Raw genomic sequence first — 15,439 nt, 5'->3', positions numbered from 1 at the left:
ACTTATAACGTGAATTGTATGGAATAGTGATTGAAAAAACATTTTAATTTATTTACAGGTCCCATTGTATTGAATCTCAAAACCTATCCTAAGGAACAATCAGTTCGCAGCGGTAAGTTAACCATTTCATGTTATTCTTTATTACTCTTTTGAATTTTTAAACTTGCAAAAAAAAAAAAGTTTAATAAAAAGAATGATAAGAAATAAAAAATAAAAATCTTTAAAAATGTATTTACGAATTACGAACAAGTTGTTATTTACGAATTTGTAGTTGTAAATGTGTGTTCATGTATAATTAGAATATATCTGTACAACCTTTCAAAGGATGGATTCAAAGGTAAGCTTAACAGATACGGTGGCGGGAGATATTCAAGACATATTTATCAAATTGTGGTACTTACTAGAAAATAATATTACTTAATGGATGATTTCATCTACTTTTCATACAAACTATAACATAATTGTGGGAATTGTATTAGGTGAATTAAAATTTGTGATGAAATCTGTTTAAGAGTTACGTTTGCATTTTATATACAGACAGGAAAGTCACAATAAAAATACGTAAATACATGTTGCACAAAAAAATAAATTAAGTTATTTCAATACAGTACCGGTAAAAATCTTAGCTACTGTTATCTTTGGTCTTAACCCCACACCATATAAAAAATTTCTTCTACTTCATATTTCTTCATAGACAGTTGCATAAATTATAAGGAACCTTCGATACAAACATGGTTTTGAATCTGCAAAATAATTTAAAAATTTTACACTGTTTATAATATTTACATGTTAAACGAAACATGTAAGCAGTTGTTGTATTAAACGTTTGAAATAAAATAATCTAATGTTTGAATAGAACTTTAGTTATATTAGCAAAACTAATATATTTCATACAAAACGACGTATACACTGAAATCTTAGGATATTCAATACAAATATAATCCAATTGATATTTTCAAATCACCTTAACCAGCTGAAGTGTGAGTATTTTTAACAGTTGCGAAGATAATTACTTTCACATCTATGTTGTTCGGTGAAGGTGCTTACTCTTGATACGTATGTTATAAGTTATCGCTGTTATTTATACAATCAGTATAACTTTCTTTTATATCTCTTTCATGGTGGCGGCACAGTACACTCGGGTGAGTCCGTATGCCTAATTTTGGGTGCACAGTAAGGGTTTATGAATTTTGAACTGAACTACATTGCGTTTAATGAAACAATCACATCTCCATTATTTATCATTTTTAACGTTTTTATTTTGGTTGGTTTTGTATTTAAATAAAATATGCATGAATAAAAATAATAGTTTGCAATTAAACAGATAATTACATTGATAAAATATGCAGCGGGGGTAAGCATGATATATATTACATATGCGGGGACAGTAAGTGAAAAATGTAAGGAATGTTTAATAAAAAGATTTTGAGAAAGTACATTGCGCAGGCTGAACTCAACGGGATTTTTTGTTTAAATTAAGCCTTAAGGCTAAATTTCAAGCATACATATATAAAGCCATGTTCTGGAGAGATGAGATTTACTCGATGTTTTTAAAACAATTCATTTAGATTTCCATGTTACAGCGCTTTCTCAACACCGTTCAGGAATATGTTGGTATAATCATACGTAATTCAATCTAAATCTGTAATGTCATCCATCATTCACGCTCATTTTAATGTGGAATCAATATAATTGCATTAAAGCTTGGATACCGATTGCAAAATTCAAGGGGTTCAAATCTTTTGTTATCAGATTTGACTTGAAGGATCGTAAAATCGATTCTGCATGTTGTTTTTTTTTTTTTGAATTTTCGGATGGATTTACTAGTATTTACAAACATCATTAATGAAATCACAAAAGTATTTAATGTTTTATTAACTAACAGAGAATTTAACAAAAGAATTTTGTTGGATTAAATTTCTAAATATGATAATAGTTACATTTGTGATGTTAACACAATGTCAATGTAAGTTTGTATTTCAGGTAACTATACAGAAAAAGGGTCTAGCATGTGGTCTGGGAGAGAATAATTATTTTGAGATAAATTACTTATTCTGCCATCATGTTTTAGGAGGAGATGTAGTATTTTCGTGTCGTGATGAAAGCGACTTAAGAGCTCCAGTTCGTTGGGTCAGGGAAGGCGGAAGACCATTAAAACCTGGCTCAACTGACAGGAACGGTCGTCTTGAAATGGAGAAAGTGACGGTACGTTTAGTTTATACTTCTATGTTTATCTTTCACCGTGATTTCCCAAAATGATATGTATATGTGTGTGTGTGTGTGTGTGTGTGTGTTTGTGTGTGTGTGTATATATGTGTGTGTGCAGTAAAATTTATTTAATTAAATAAAAAGTAATGAAAAAGAAACAAAAAAGTTTCTGATTACTAAACCGTCTACGAGATTTTACCGAATTAAGCTCTTATTTTCTAAGGTTTTATTCATACATAGATTTTTGAAATATTGGTATTGCTGACAATACCGGAAATATAATATTATTTTATCGGTATTTCGAATCAGAAACTAGAAATTGTAATATATAGACTTAGTAGTAGAATAAGCTAGATCTAACTGATTGAAATTGAAAAAGAAGTGAGAAAAAAAAAATATATTCCGTATAGTATACATATATATATATATATATATATGAGCTGAAAAAGTGGGAGTATATTAGCGGTATGCATATTAACTATTTGTTTATAATGCTGCAGTCGGCTGACAGCGGTGTATACATCTGTCAAGTTCCAAGGTATCTAGGTACGCCTGGATCTGAAGTACGGGTCACCCTCACCGTAGAAAAATACGGTAAGAGATACATATGAAAAGATCTAAGATAGATAGATAATTAAGAAAAGAATAAAAAAAAAAATAACTAACACTAAAATGACTGCAGTTGTATTACATAATAATTTTTATTGTCTATTTAAAATTATATATTAGGTATACTATTTTGAGCTTCATTCCTTACTTCAAAACTAATGTACAGTAGTTCAATAATAAAAAAGCATATATACATTTCTGATTCTTTTTGCAGAACCATCACACGTTTTACCATTCCCAAGATGTAAGAGTACTGAAGCAACATGCGGTAACGGACAATGTATTGCAAGAACTGCCATTTGCGATGGAAAGCAAGACTGTAAAGATGGCTCTGATGAACATTCCTGTAGTACGTATTCTTGGACACGTTATCATTAAGCATTTTTTATATATAGAAGACGACATTTCAGTATTTTTATATATTCATTAAATTTACAGATACTAATGGCCGTTGTAATCCAAACGAATTCCAATGCGCGAACCGAAAATGTATATTAAACTTCTGGGTATGCGACTCTGAGGACGATTGCGAAGATGGTTCCGATGAACAAAATTGCGGACGTTATGACCCTAATAGCAAATGTTTGCCGGTTGAATTTGCTTGCAAGAGCAATGACCAGTGTATTCCTAAAACATATTACTGCGATGGTCAATACGATTGTGCTGATATGTCTGACGAATTAAGTTGCGGTAAGGTAACATTTCTTCAGTTGTTTTAAAATAAGAAAGACCATAAATATATACATGTATAAATTTATAGCTCCTGTATACATTACGAAACAACCGTCTCCCGCAAACTTAAGACTGAATACTGGTGACACCCTCACCCTTACTTGCGAAGCCCAAGGAATACCGGTACCGCTCATATCTTGGCGTTTGAACTGGCAGCATGTCCCTGAGAAATGTGTAGCGACATCCAAAGATGGAATAGGAACACTTACTTGCCCAGATATGCAGGTAAGCTTTTGTCATTTCTAACTGTTATACAAAAATCTTTTATTAGATTTTTTTTACGTATGTATTTGTGGTAAAAGATATTTGAAAAACGTGTTCATTTTATGTATTTTGTAGCCCGAGGACAGTGGTGCTTACTCTTGTGAAGGCACCAACAACAAAGGATCTTCACTTGCTCCCCAAGATTCCATTGTGTTCGTCAATAGAACCGCAGGAATATGTCCTGCAGGTTATTTCAATAGGTAGAGGGTTATTTTTTATTACGATATATATACAAATTATACCCGTTTATTGGAACCTCTTTTTAAAAAGTGCTTTCAATTTTCAGCGAAGCCCGATCACAGAATGAATGTATCAGATGCTTCTGTTTTGGAAAATCAACTCAGTGTCAAAGTGCAGATCTATTCATATTCAATATGCCACCTTTGCTTGGAGAAGGAGGAACGAGATTGGTTGGCGTTAAGTCATCTCCATACGGCGACACTGTTGTTGAAAAAGATCAAGAAATCACAAACCAATATTACTATCAGCCTCTTAGAAACGGAGCTATGGTAATACATATTTTTAATATACGATATAAAAAACAATTTGGTTGGTATTTGTTCTTTTTACAATAATCAACATTGCAGGTGACGAAACTCGCTTCGGCTTTTGCTAGAAACACTGGTGCTCATCCGTATCTGACACTCCCGGAAACTTATAATGGTAATCAATTGACCTCTTATGGGGGCAGCATAAAATACAGATTGTCTCCACATAATCCTCAGAGATACGTCATAAACGACAATGTACCAGATGTTGTCATTGTGGTAAGATACACAAATATTACTTATTATTTGTTTTGAAAGCTTGTTCATTTGTAAACGTAAATCAAATTTATGTCATATTTTAGGGTAAATATCAAACTCTTGTTCACCAAAGTCGCAACGATCGCTCAAGGGAACCTAATATTAATGCTCGTTTGACTCCTGGCGATTGGCAAAAACCTAGCTCAATAGGCTTAGTACCAGCTACACGCGAAGATATTATGATGGCGTAAGTTGAAAAAAATATATATGTGTTAAATATGAAAAATATAAATATTTTATCATATAGCATGAACTTTAATTAAACAATGAACCTTAATAAAAAAATATATTTTTTTAAGGCTGGATGACATAAGCATGATTCTTTTGAGAGCCGACTTAAATAATGCTGGTGTTAATATAACTGATTTTAATATGGAATCCGCTCAACGCAATAATGTAGGCCTAGGATCGGCTAGTCTTGTTGAAGAGTGCACTTGTCCAAAAGGTTACAAAGGAAGATCATGCGAGGTACCTTTTCTTATTCTCTTCTCTGGAAACAATTACATTAAATTTATGGGAAATATGTAAATATGGTGATCGGATATGATTTATTAATAATATATTATGTTATAGAAATGCTCTGATGGATATGAGCGACAAAGCGGAGGACCATGGAATGGAACTTGTGTTCCAAAGCCTCCTTGTCCACCGCTAACATATGGAGACCCAAGCAGCGGTGGCGATTGTAAACCTTGTCCATGCCCGCTCACCAACCGTGCCAACCAATTCGCTAGGTCATGTGCCGTGGGTCCAAGTGGCAATGTTGTATGTGAATGTCAACAAGGGTAAGTACAAACAAATCAAGCAAATCTCAATATTTTATGTTCATTATAATACCTCTTAAAAATACTTGTTTTTTAAACAGGTATGAAGGTCCAGACTGCAGCTATTGTGCCTCGAACTACTATGGTAATCCTTTAATTCCGGGCGATTCCTGTAAACCTAAAGTTGAAGATAATTGTAACCCAGTAGGAACAAGCCACGTACGTCCACCTGATGAATGTGTCTGTAAGGAAAATGTTCAAGGAAGATACTGTGACCAATGCAAGAATGGTTCATTCTATTTATCAAATGACTTTAGGTTAGTCCAATATTAATGACGATGATGAAATTTCTTTTTTTATAATTAAAACAAAACCACTGTTATATAAAACATAACTTAATTGAAATTTTTTGTTAGATCAGACTTTAGTCATGATTTTTTTACTTTACAGACATGGTTGCGCCTTATGTTTCTGTTCCGGGGTATCCCAGGAGTGTCGTATTAGTAATTTACGACGTAAAACTACTAGCGTCCATTTCAATGTTCCAAAAATAGTAGACGAAGTAAAGGTCTACAAGAGCGCGCCGATTGGTCAAGCTGGAGCAGTGAGATATAACATACCAATCGAAACAGATTTACAACCAGAACTTTACAATAACGAAATAAGTCTAAGTGCCTATGAACGTTCCCAACCTTCCATCTTTTACTGGAGTCTTCCTAACAGGTAAAGAAATCACTTAAAGTCGTCAAATTATACATGATACTAATAAATATAAATACTTATATAATAATGTTATTATTAGCTTACGTTATTAATTTTCATTGACAGTTTTGCTGGAGATAAAGTAACTTCTTATGGTGGCAAACTTAACTATGAACTTAAACATATTTACTCTCCGAGCGGACAAAATACTGCAGCCGATGTACAATTGATTAGCGTAAGTATTACATAATTTTTTTATGATTTAGAAATAAAATAATTTAATTTATTCAAATTAACTGATTTTTTACTTTCAAAAATCTCTAACTTTTTGCAGGAGAATCGTCTGACATTCCATTACTTTGGCAACTTTGTTCCGGACAGTGATGGTTACTTGAATGCAACAGTCGAATTTTTAGAAAAAGGATGGCAAAGGTTATTTATAGCTATACAACATACCTTCTTATCTATTCAAGGTATTGCATACTAACGTAATTGTATCTGTTTTAGACCGGATGGTAAACAAGTATCCCGGGAACATTTCCTTCTTGCATTAGCTGATGTAAAAGCAATTTTGGTCAAAGCTACTTATTCTTCAAACGTCGATTTAGCTTCCATAGTTAGCGCTAGTATTGAAACTGCAGAACCCAACGGCGACGGTCCTTTGGCACAACATGTTGAACAATGTGTTTGCCCCAGAGGTTACGTTGGGACATCTTGCGAAGACTGTGCTCCTGGTTTTACGAGGTGAATATTAATATAAATTTGCATGACATATATAAAAATTATTTCTTGATAAATTTATTAAATTTTTGTTTCGCTTGTAGGAGTTCAAGTGGCATCTACCTAGAACATTGTGGGCCTTGTGATTGTAATGGACACTCCTCCAATTGTCATCCAGAAACAGGCGTTTGCTATGTAAGTATTCCCATATATAATTGAATGTATTTGTTATTTATTTAAAAAATGACAATAATAAGATTTTCGATTTGGGTCGAGAATATAATATGTATAAATATAAAAAAAACTCTCATTCAAATTAAGATATATTAAAAATAATTTCTAGGACTGCCGTGACAACACCGATGGACCAAATTGTGAAGTCTGCAAGGATGGTTACCAGCGAGATCAATATAATAACTGTGTTCTTCAGAATCCTACAGTTAGGCCTTCCTGCAAGTATGTTCTACCATACTAATATTTATTTATTTTTAAACTCTTGTCCTTCATATATTCACACATATGTACATATACATATTTGGGTAATTACCACTTAAAAATATTTCAGTTGTGATCCACGAGGCGAAGAAATACCATGTGATGATTTAGGACGATGCTCTTGTAAACAAAATGTTGAAGGAGAATTTTGTGATCGCTGTCGACCAGGGACGTTTGGTTTAGATGAAAATAACCCGCTGGGCTGTCATTCTTGTTACTGTTCTGGTGTCACAAGTGACTGTCGCGAAGTAAGAATATAAATATATATATTTTTTACTACCACAGAGCCCAAAACTGTCGAGATTCTTAAATACGATTTGTTTTTATAGGCTAATCATTACATCAGAGTATCTTTGGGTGCTCCGATATTTGACGAAAACAATGGTGGATACACACTTATGAATATCAATGCGGACCAAGTCATCAATGATCAATTCCAATCTGCTCCGAAAGAAAGTGAACTGACTTATATCTTTTCTCAACAACCCATTAGTGGAGAGGATCTCTATTGGTCATTGCCCGTTTTCCCAGGTATGAAATATACAACTTGACAAGTATATTTTTTTAAGTGTGTACTGCAAAATGTGTGTTAGAAGAGGAATATACACCAAGTATCTTTAAATTTAATCATATTTGTACTATAATGTCACTATTCAACTGTTTCTTAATTAGTATAATACTTAGAAGATCCTGAAAAAAATATTTTTTTTTCATAATAAATCAATTAATTTACAACCTGTATAGGTACCGTAGTCGAAATTCTACAATATTAAATATTCTTCAGGTAACAGAGTATTATCTTACGGCGGAACATTGTCATTGACTCAAAAATTCGAGTCAGTTCGTGACATTACTTCTTTACCTGGTACTGATGTTGTTCTCGTTGGCAAGGATATATCAGTTTACTGGACGAACCCTGTACCAATAAGAAGCGGTGTAGCACAAGTAAGCTGTTTATTTTATTTAAATTTAAATGTAATTTTTTTTTTATAAGCAGTCTTAATATTGAACAGAAAAATATGTATTTTTTTTTGTATGTAAAATGCCTTCTATTTACTTATAGAGTTGGATTTATGTCCAAAAAATATATCTTGTCATTCCAAATAGCACAAATCTGTTATTTAAATAAGTACTCGAGATATTCGTATATCGATTTTTCCATTCTGTTGTTGTAATGTTATTTATTTATGTTTTAGAGTTACCAAGTTCCATTACGTGAAAATAATTGGTTCATACTAAATACTGCTAACAGAGCGAGCCGCTTTGATTTCATGTCCGTACTAAAGAACCTTAACAGGGTATTAGTACGAGCTACTTTAAATCCATATATCTACTCTACTTCTATCGCTGATGTATCAATGGATACCGCAGCTGAGGGATCTGATCCTACGTCGCCTGCGGCTAGAGGTGTTGAGGTGAATGCAAGATTTAAATTACTCTACTTTACGAAACACTTATCTTCTAGTCATAGTTACTAATTTTTTGTTGTTTTAGCTTTGTATATGTCCTGAAGGCTATGCTGGAACCAGTTGTGAACTCTGTGCCCCTGGGTATTACAAGGATCGATCAGATAGATGTCAACGGTGTAACTGCAATGGCTATGACTGTCAACTGAGTAGTTACGATCAAGTCATTTGTAACTGCCCCCCACCTTACACTGGACCGGACTGCTCAACTGTCGGTAAGTAAAACATTTAAAGGTTATTAATACGTAACAATTATCATTATATAAATTTATCTTATAATATGTGCGGAAATAGATATGTTCATACTTTTATTATGCTTTTCTTTTTATATCCAAAATTATTAGGCCTGATCATGGAACTTCACCCAACTATATACGATCGCTTTCCAAATTCATCGGTAGTCAGTGTTGCATTTACATGCAAATATAGAGCACCAGAACCTTTGAGTATAAAATTTTACTTCGAGGGACTGGAAATAAAGCCCGAAAAACATTTTTCGGAATCAAAACTATACAAAGATGGCTGGCGAGGCGAACACGTATGGCATACTCTCTGGAATACAAAACGGCAAGGGGAAATCTATGAGTGCCGAACTGTTACTGAAAGAGGATTTACATTAGGTGTTTTGTCTACCACATTGCCAGAGAAAGGTAGTCAGAAGGATAAAGCCATAGTGTTCTGTTGCATTGTCCAGTCCTGTGTTTAGGTCTATACTTGTTATGCTTTCGCAAAATATTTACTACATATTTACGCTAAGTTACTGTTGACGTCCAAATACAATTACACGATTTGGTGCTGTGATGTTGTGTCGTTATGTAACAGTTACAAAATGTGCTATTTGTTCCTTATTGTTATAATCTATAAATATTATGTATACATTTATTTATGTATTGTGTTTATGTATTTGTATTTATTCGTAATTATTTAATTGTGATAACGGTTAAATTTTTAAATTTTTCTCGGTATCTAATAGTAAAATTTTAATTTTTAGGTGGTGACTCCAGTACTGATGTGACCACACGTCTGCCTCCTCCTCAGAGTTCTGTTGTTGTAAAAATTAGCTTACCCACTATTAAAATTCAAGAAGTAGGCAGTACTGTCAACTTCACATGCCAAGCTCAAAGCCGAATGGCTCGAAGCAATTTGAAAATTAACTGGTATAAGGCTGATGGCAATCTGCCGCAAGATCGAACCCAAATCGATGAAAGAACAGGCCTCCTCCTTATTACAAATTTGCAAGTATCTGACAGCGGTAAATACATTTGTGAGACAAGTGATGGATTTTCAACGGCCCAAGCAATTGCTACTCTAAAAGTGCCAGGTAACCAATAAAATGGACCATTATAAAAAAAATTACAGTGTTTATTAAAAGTTATATTATAGTTTCACTTTAATAGCATTTGAAAAAGTATTGTATAATACTTCAATATACAGTCCCAATTAAAAGATTATTATTAATTTTTTTATGAGAAAAATGTTTCCTTAAATAATCGTTGCAAATAAGATTATACGGTTATATAATACCTATTTATAAAAAATATCATTAAATTTGTTTCATGCTTTTATTTTATGGAATAGTTGTGCCGGATTGGGTATTTTACGCAAAAGGTAATTAAATACATAACAAAATATGCTGTGTGTACAGGAAATTAAGTATTTTTTAAATATCTCCTAGACTCTTTAGAGGAATAATAACTCAAATATTGTACCTACTTATTAACAATTATTAAATAGAGATTTGTATCTTAGGTAATGACATGACTCTGCCCAGAGTATCCATAAGTCCTTCAGTACAAGAATATTACGAAGGGGACAGAGTTGAACTTAATTGTGAAGCAACCGGCAATCCTGCTCCACGAATTACTTGGCAAAGGGCATCCACTCTTGCCTTACCGCGAGCTATGGAAACCTTCGGAAACTTACTTATTTTAGAAAGCGCAAATGAAGAAGATTCTGGCGAATACAGGTATTGCTTACCATTAAAATAAAAACACTTGTTGATTGCGAAATATTAGGTATAGTTATCATATAATTATCAAATCCAAATATTACAGGTGTATAGCAACAAACACGGCTGGAACCACTCACCGGACTGCTTTTATAACTGTTCGACGTAAGCCAACCTCACCTCGTGAAAAACTATCTGTCCTGTCACCTTCGTCTCAAATCAACGAAGGACAAAGTGTCACGATAGCTTGTACTGGAACACCAAGTATACCTGCTGGTACCATTGATTGGGTCAGGTGAGTTATTTTTCGTTCACAATCAACTACTCCGTCACTTTTATTTTGAATAAAAAAGTAATATTATTTCTCTATTATATTACAGGCAAGATGGCACTCCACTGCTTCAAAACGTTCGATCTTCCAACGGTGTCTTATATATAAATAATGCAATAATGGAAAATCAAGGTGTTTACATTTGTCAGACAACGTCATACCAGATTGAACCAGTGCTTGTTGTCATAACCATAGTTCCGTCAATAGTGCCAACCCAAAATCCAAATGTGACTGTGTCAGTGAGTAGCCTCACAATTCCCACTGGAGGCATTGGCAAAATTGAATGCGAACCAGTAGGATATCCGTTACCCTTAATCAGATGGTCTAAGGTCAGTTGACAAAATATTTCTAAATTGTTATTTTTTTTTTCGACACATAAGTTTGCTTGATAACAACATTGATGAGAATAATTGGTTTTAATTATCTTATACAGAATTGATATTTTGTTATTATCTAACTAACTAACCTTATGTTACTTTTTAGTTCCAAGGATCCTTTGGGTCAGGTACAAGTCAGAGGGAAAATGAGCTCATCATATCAAATGCTCAAGACAGCGATGAAGGATATTATCTTTGCGAAGGAACAGTCGACAATACACCAATAGCTCAGACATATGTTTACGTTGATATCGAGAGTACGCAAAAACATTCATAAAATTAATATAATAAAAATATAAGTTATACTTATATCGCTAATTATTATTATTAATTATAGGACGTGAAGCGCCTTCTACACAAATATATCCTTCAGGAGAAAATTCTGTAGCACTTGGAAGTCAATTTGAATTACAATGTAGAGTTTCCGGCATTCCGGCACCCGTTGTTACATGGGGTAGAAGTGGAGGCAGACCGTTACCAAGGCATATAGAAATTGTGCAAGATAATAGATTAAGGTTAGTATGATGCATGTCATTGATGTGTATTAACTTTATATGGAAAATTAACTAAATGTACTTCCGTAGGTTTAATACCATCGAGGTTAACGACGATGGTAAATATACATGTACAGCAACCAATGATGTTGGTTCATCTAGTGCTACTGCTATTGTTAGGGTTCGATCGCCTCCAGAAATAACCATCACACCGAATACCTACAACCAAGTTATTAGAGACGATAGTCTTACCATTGAATGCCGCGCAGATGGTCTTCCTGAACCAATGGTGTCCATAAGATGTATGTCATAATATTTTTGTTTCCATATATGAAAAGATGAAAAGGATAAAATCTAAGTAATACTTTATTTTGTCAATACAGCAAGTTCAGACTTCCGTGAAATAGTACCACCAACTCCAAGGAAAGCTATTTTATCCATACGGTACGTAAAGGATAGTGATGATGGTGATTATATATGTACAGCGACTTCCGCAGCTGGTGTAACCGAAGAGCAATTTGCTATACGTGTAGAAAGAGGTGATGGTGGAACTGGTGATTATGGTTAGTATAATATAAATATAATAGATATCATAGGTAAATAGTAATTAGATGTATAGATGACATTTTAGTGATGTAATTGACGGTTATTAAATTCTGTTACAATCTATGCAACGAAAATCTTAATTTTTAAATAGAGAACAATACACATAATAAATCAGTACTGAATTTTTTAGATCAAGGCAGTGGTGATGGTGAATATCCCAATATTGACACCCAACCAAGTAGCATGATAGCTATCGAAGGACAAGTTGCTCGTGTCAGGTAGCTATACAATAAAAGAAATTATAAATTAAAGTTAAGAAAATATGATACATAAGTAGAATATTAACAATCAAAACCTCGCCTTACCATTTCAGTTGTAACGCTTCTGAATATCGAGTATCATGGAGTCGTTCAGATAGACGTCCATTACAACGTAATGCTGAAGTTATTGGAAATGAGCTTATAATATATAATGTAAGTAATGTTTCCATCTATTTTTTAAAATTTTGGAACCAAGATCAAATTTGTCTTATTGAGAGTATTTAATGCAAAGCTATTTGTTTTAGTATTTTTTTTATAGCTTTACACTAATGTCTTGTTTCCTTCGCAGGCTTCGAAGAGTGACGCTGGGCGTTACGAATGCACTCTATTGAATCCGCGCACTGGTGAAGTTCAACATTCCATACATACTGCACTGCAAGTAATGGCTCCGCCAAAAATAACGCTTCGACCTCCAACACAAACAGTCCATCCCGGTCAATCACCTATCGTCGAATGTGTCGTCGAAGGAGACGATATTATGAGAGTCTCTTGGAGACCCCTCAATAGAATGAATTCGAGGTTTGTCAGTGTGACCATAAATATGATATAGCCATAAATAAAACACCCTATAATTACATGTTCACGTTTCAGCCGCGTTGAAACTCATGGTTCCACATTAATCTTCCATCAAATTGAAGTAGAAGACGCCGGTGACTACGAATGTTTTGCAATGAATAGAATAGCAAACGCTACCGCCGTCGCCAAAGTAATAGTAAGCGGTAAGTTATAAAAACCTTTCTGATATTTGCCTGATAATGTGAGCGATATATTTTCACGAGCACGATACAATTTACTAAAATGTATGTGGCACAAAACTCACTCGAACGTTAAGTGTAGCAATATCTAAATGATCAACACTGTTTTGTTTTGTTTTTTTTTTTGCTTCTTAAGCATTTAAAAATTATTAAATGTTTAAATTATTTGTATCTTGGAAATGTGAATTCCTACTTCATTTAATTCAAATGACTACTTTTAATGCTTTGTCACTTAGAACTTCCATTCCAATGCATGTGTTAATAACCGTTCATAGAAGAAACTGATCGCACGACATCGGAGTCCCATGATAACGAGCAGTACGCGCATGTTGGGGCTGCTGTACATCTCAGCTGTAATGTCACGCAGCCAGGGTATAGAATCCGTTGGACGAAGGACGGCAGATCCCTGCCTCGATCAGTGAGCCAAAAGAATGATGGCTCGCTTTTCATCCGACTTGCCCAGAAATCTGACACCGGTCGCTATGTCTGTATCATAAGAGACGCATACGGAAGACAAACTACTAATTACATCACTCTTCACATCGAGGGTCAGTGTGAGACGTATCAGTAACATTGTGGTTTATTAGTTGGTGCCATAAACCTCTCAGCGCTGATTTCCGAATAGCGCATATTTTGCTTACAAAACCAATATGATCTTAAACATTAATAATAAAGCATGCTTAGAAGGGTAGTTGGATAACTAATATTATAAAGTAACATACTCAATAGTTATAACATATTATATTTTTTTTTTAAACTAACAGGTTACATACATAGAATTAAGGTTTATAATTTCGTCATATAAATATATACATAATTAGTGAATTTACTTTGATTTATTTTTATTTTACGTAAAGGTATTGATTGCTTGCCAAACCAGTTTCATTGTTATGATGACAGCAGTTGTATAGATGAAGATCTTTTGTGTGATGGATACAGCGATTGTTTGGATTTAAGTGATGAATATAATTGTACATCGAGAGAGAAGCGCTTGTCAACGAGACTTGTGGATTCCAAAAAAAACCCTTCCGGTAACTTTTGGTTTAAGGGTTGTGATTGTCAGGGTCCCTGTGTTGTTTTACAGATTATATAAATACGAAATGAGCCTTAAGAATGACGATAACGTACATATAATGTTGGTGTTATAAAATTGTATGTATTTATTACTTTCAGCGGCATCTGTATCAAACTAACTTGAGTTTGTTTTGAATTGTTTTGATCACTGTTAAGTCCTACTATTTTAATTATAATAAAACATTTACCCATGTTAAACCTTACACGTTATAAACTGTCTATTTCACAGTAACATCTGCTTATGCATGTGGTTCATGTATTCAATTAGTTTAGTAATTTGAGTGACTATGATATCAATGTATGCACGATTTAAATTACTAACGACGTACTATAGCAATGCTAGGATAAGCAAATAATTAATTTTTTTTATTTTAGGTCCACGTGATCAGGTGCCTTCATTAATTTCTATTGAAAGACCACGAGGATCAATAAGGGTCGGAGAAAATGTTAAGATTTTATGCAGAGCCGGTTCCAGGGACGTAAGAGTTTCCTGGGAGAAATTTAATACCAACGAATATGTACAGTCTAGGGTATGTCATATTATATTAAACATTATACATATTCAATTTCAATATATTTTAAATAATTTTAAAAGTTAAAAGGAAGGTGAATAAAATGAATGTAATACAATTTCCCCAGCCATACGACGTTGGCGCAATTTTAGAAATACCTGGTGTGCAACAGTCAGATGCCGGAGTTTACAGATGTATTGGACAAAACGGTTATGGACAGTCATCCTACGAAGATTTTAATCTTGAAGTATTAGGTAAATGGTTTTCATATATATATAATTTCTTTTATATAGTGTTTATTTAATTGATTTTTTTT

At 33.6% G+C, this 15,439-nt stretch overlaps 1 protein-coding gene across 7 annotated transcripts in view; it reads left to right on the top strand.

Annotated features, from left to right (window-relative positions):
• LOC116777086 (basement membrane-specific heparan sulfate proteoglycan core protein) overlaps nucleotides 1–15,439 on the top strand; it is an 88,917-nt gene that overhangs the window by 67,577 nt on the left and 5,901 nt on the right. For 4 of the 7 annotated variants that reach the window (XM_061526130.1, XM_061526128.1, XM_061526125.1 and 1 more), the window contains 40 exons: nucleotides 59–112; nucleotides 2,072–2,205; nucleotides 2,709–2,802; nucleotides 3,032–3,166; nucleotides 3,256–3,507; nucleotides 3,578–3,774; nucleotides 3,889–4,013; nucleotides 4,100–4,322; nucleotides 4,401–4,580; nucleotides 4,664–4,806; nucleotides 4,919–5,087; nucleotides 5,193–5,404; nucleotides 5,485–5,700; nucleotides 5,834–6,106; nucleotides 6,212–6,320; nucleotides 6,420–6,517; nucleotides 6,593–6,829; nucleotides 6,910–7,000; nucleotides 7,149–7,261; nucleotides 7,371–7,548; nucleotides 7,630–7,831; nucleotides 8,085–8,245; nucleotides 8,497–8,715; nucleotides 8,795–8,981; nucleotides 9,758–10,087; nucleotides 10,516–10,732; nucleotides 10,821–11,009; nucleotides 11,095–11,374; nucleotides 11,529–11,679; nucleotides 11,760–11,937; nucleotides 12,007–12,218; nucleotides 12,300–12,479; nucleotides 12,653–12,740; nucleotides 12,836–12,935; nucleotides 13,072–13,301; nucleotides 13,374–13,501; nucleotides 13,813–14,085; nucleotides 14,395–14,568; nucleotides 14,987–15,141; nucleotides 15,251–15,377. In XM_061526130.1, the coding sequence (XP_061382114.1) occupies nucleotides 59–112; nucleotides 2,072–2,205; nucleotides 2,709–2,802; nucleotides 3,032–3,166; nucleotides 3,256–3,507; nucleotides 3,578–3,774; nucleotides 3,889–4,013; nucleotides 4,100–4,322; nucleotides 4,401–4,580; nucleotides 4,664–4,806; nucleotides 4,919–5,087; nucleotides 5,193–5,404; nucleotides 5,485–5,700; nucleotides 5,834–6,106; nucleotides 6,212–6,320; nucleotides 6,420–6,517; nucleotides 6,593–6,829; nucleotides 6,910–7,000; nucleotides 7,149–7,261; nucleotides 7,371–7,548; nucleotides 7,630–7,831; nucleotides 8,085–8,245; nucleotides 8,497–8,715; nucleotides 8,795–8,981; nucleotides 9,758–10,087; nucleotides 10,516–10,732; nucleotides 10,821–11,009; nucleotides 11,095–11,374; nucleotides 11,529–11,679; nucleotides 11,760–11,937; nucleotides 12,007–12,218; nucleotides 12,300–12,479; nucleotides 12,653–12,740; nucleotides 12,836–12,935; nucleotides 13,072–13,301; nucleotides 13,374–13,501; nucleotides 13,813–14,085; nucleotides 14,395–14,568; nucleotides 14,987–15,141; nucleotides 15,251–15,377 (7,014 nt within the window). The remainder of the gene's footprint in view (nucleotides 1–58; nucleotides 113–2,071; nucleotides 2,206–2,708; nucleotides 2,803–3,031; nucleotides 3,167–3,255; nucleotides 3,508–3,577; nucleotides 3,775–3,888; nucleotides 4,014–4,099; nucleotides 4,323–4,400; nucleotides 4,581–4,663; nucleotides 4,807–4,918; nucleotides 5,088–5,192; nucleotides 5,405–5,484; nucleotides 5,701–5,833; nucleotides 6,107–6,211; nucleotides 6,321–6,419; nucleotides 6,518–6,592; nucleotides 6,830–6,909; nucleotides 7,001–7,148; nucleotides 7,262–7,370; nucleotides 7,549–7,629; nucleotides 7,832–8,084; nucleotides 8,246–8,496; nucleotides 8,716–8,794; nucleotides 8,982–9,757; nucleotides 10,088–10,515; nucleotides 10,733–10,820; nucleotides 11,010–11,094; nucleotides 11,375–11,528; nucleotides 11,680–11,759; nucleotides 11,938–12,006; nucleotides 12,219–12,299; nucleotides 12,480–12,652; nucleotides 12,741–12,835; nucleotides 12,936–13,071; nucleotides 13,302–13,373; nucleotides 13,502–13,812; nucleotides 14,086–14,394; nucleotides 14,569–14,986; nucleotides 15,142–15,250; nucleotides 15,378–15,439) is intronic. The other 3 variants (XM_061526127.1, XM_061526126.1, XM_061526129.1) reach the window with 3 other exon arrangements.

This window comes from Danaus plexippus, chromosome Z, assembly GCF_018135715.1.
Source record: "Danaus plexippus chromosome Z, MEX_DaPlex, whole genome shotgun sequence".
Lineage (NCBI taxonomy): Eukaryota > Metazoa > Arthropoda > Insecta > Lepidoptera > Nymphalidae > Danaus > Danaus plexippus.
This window is presented reverse-complemented; position numbering and strand designations above follow the sequence as displayed.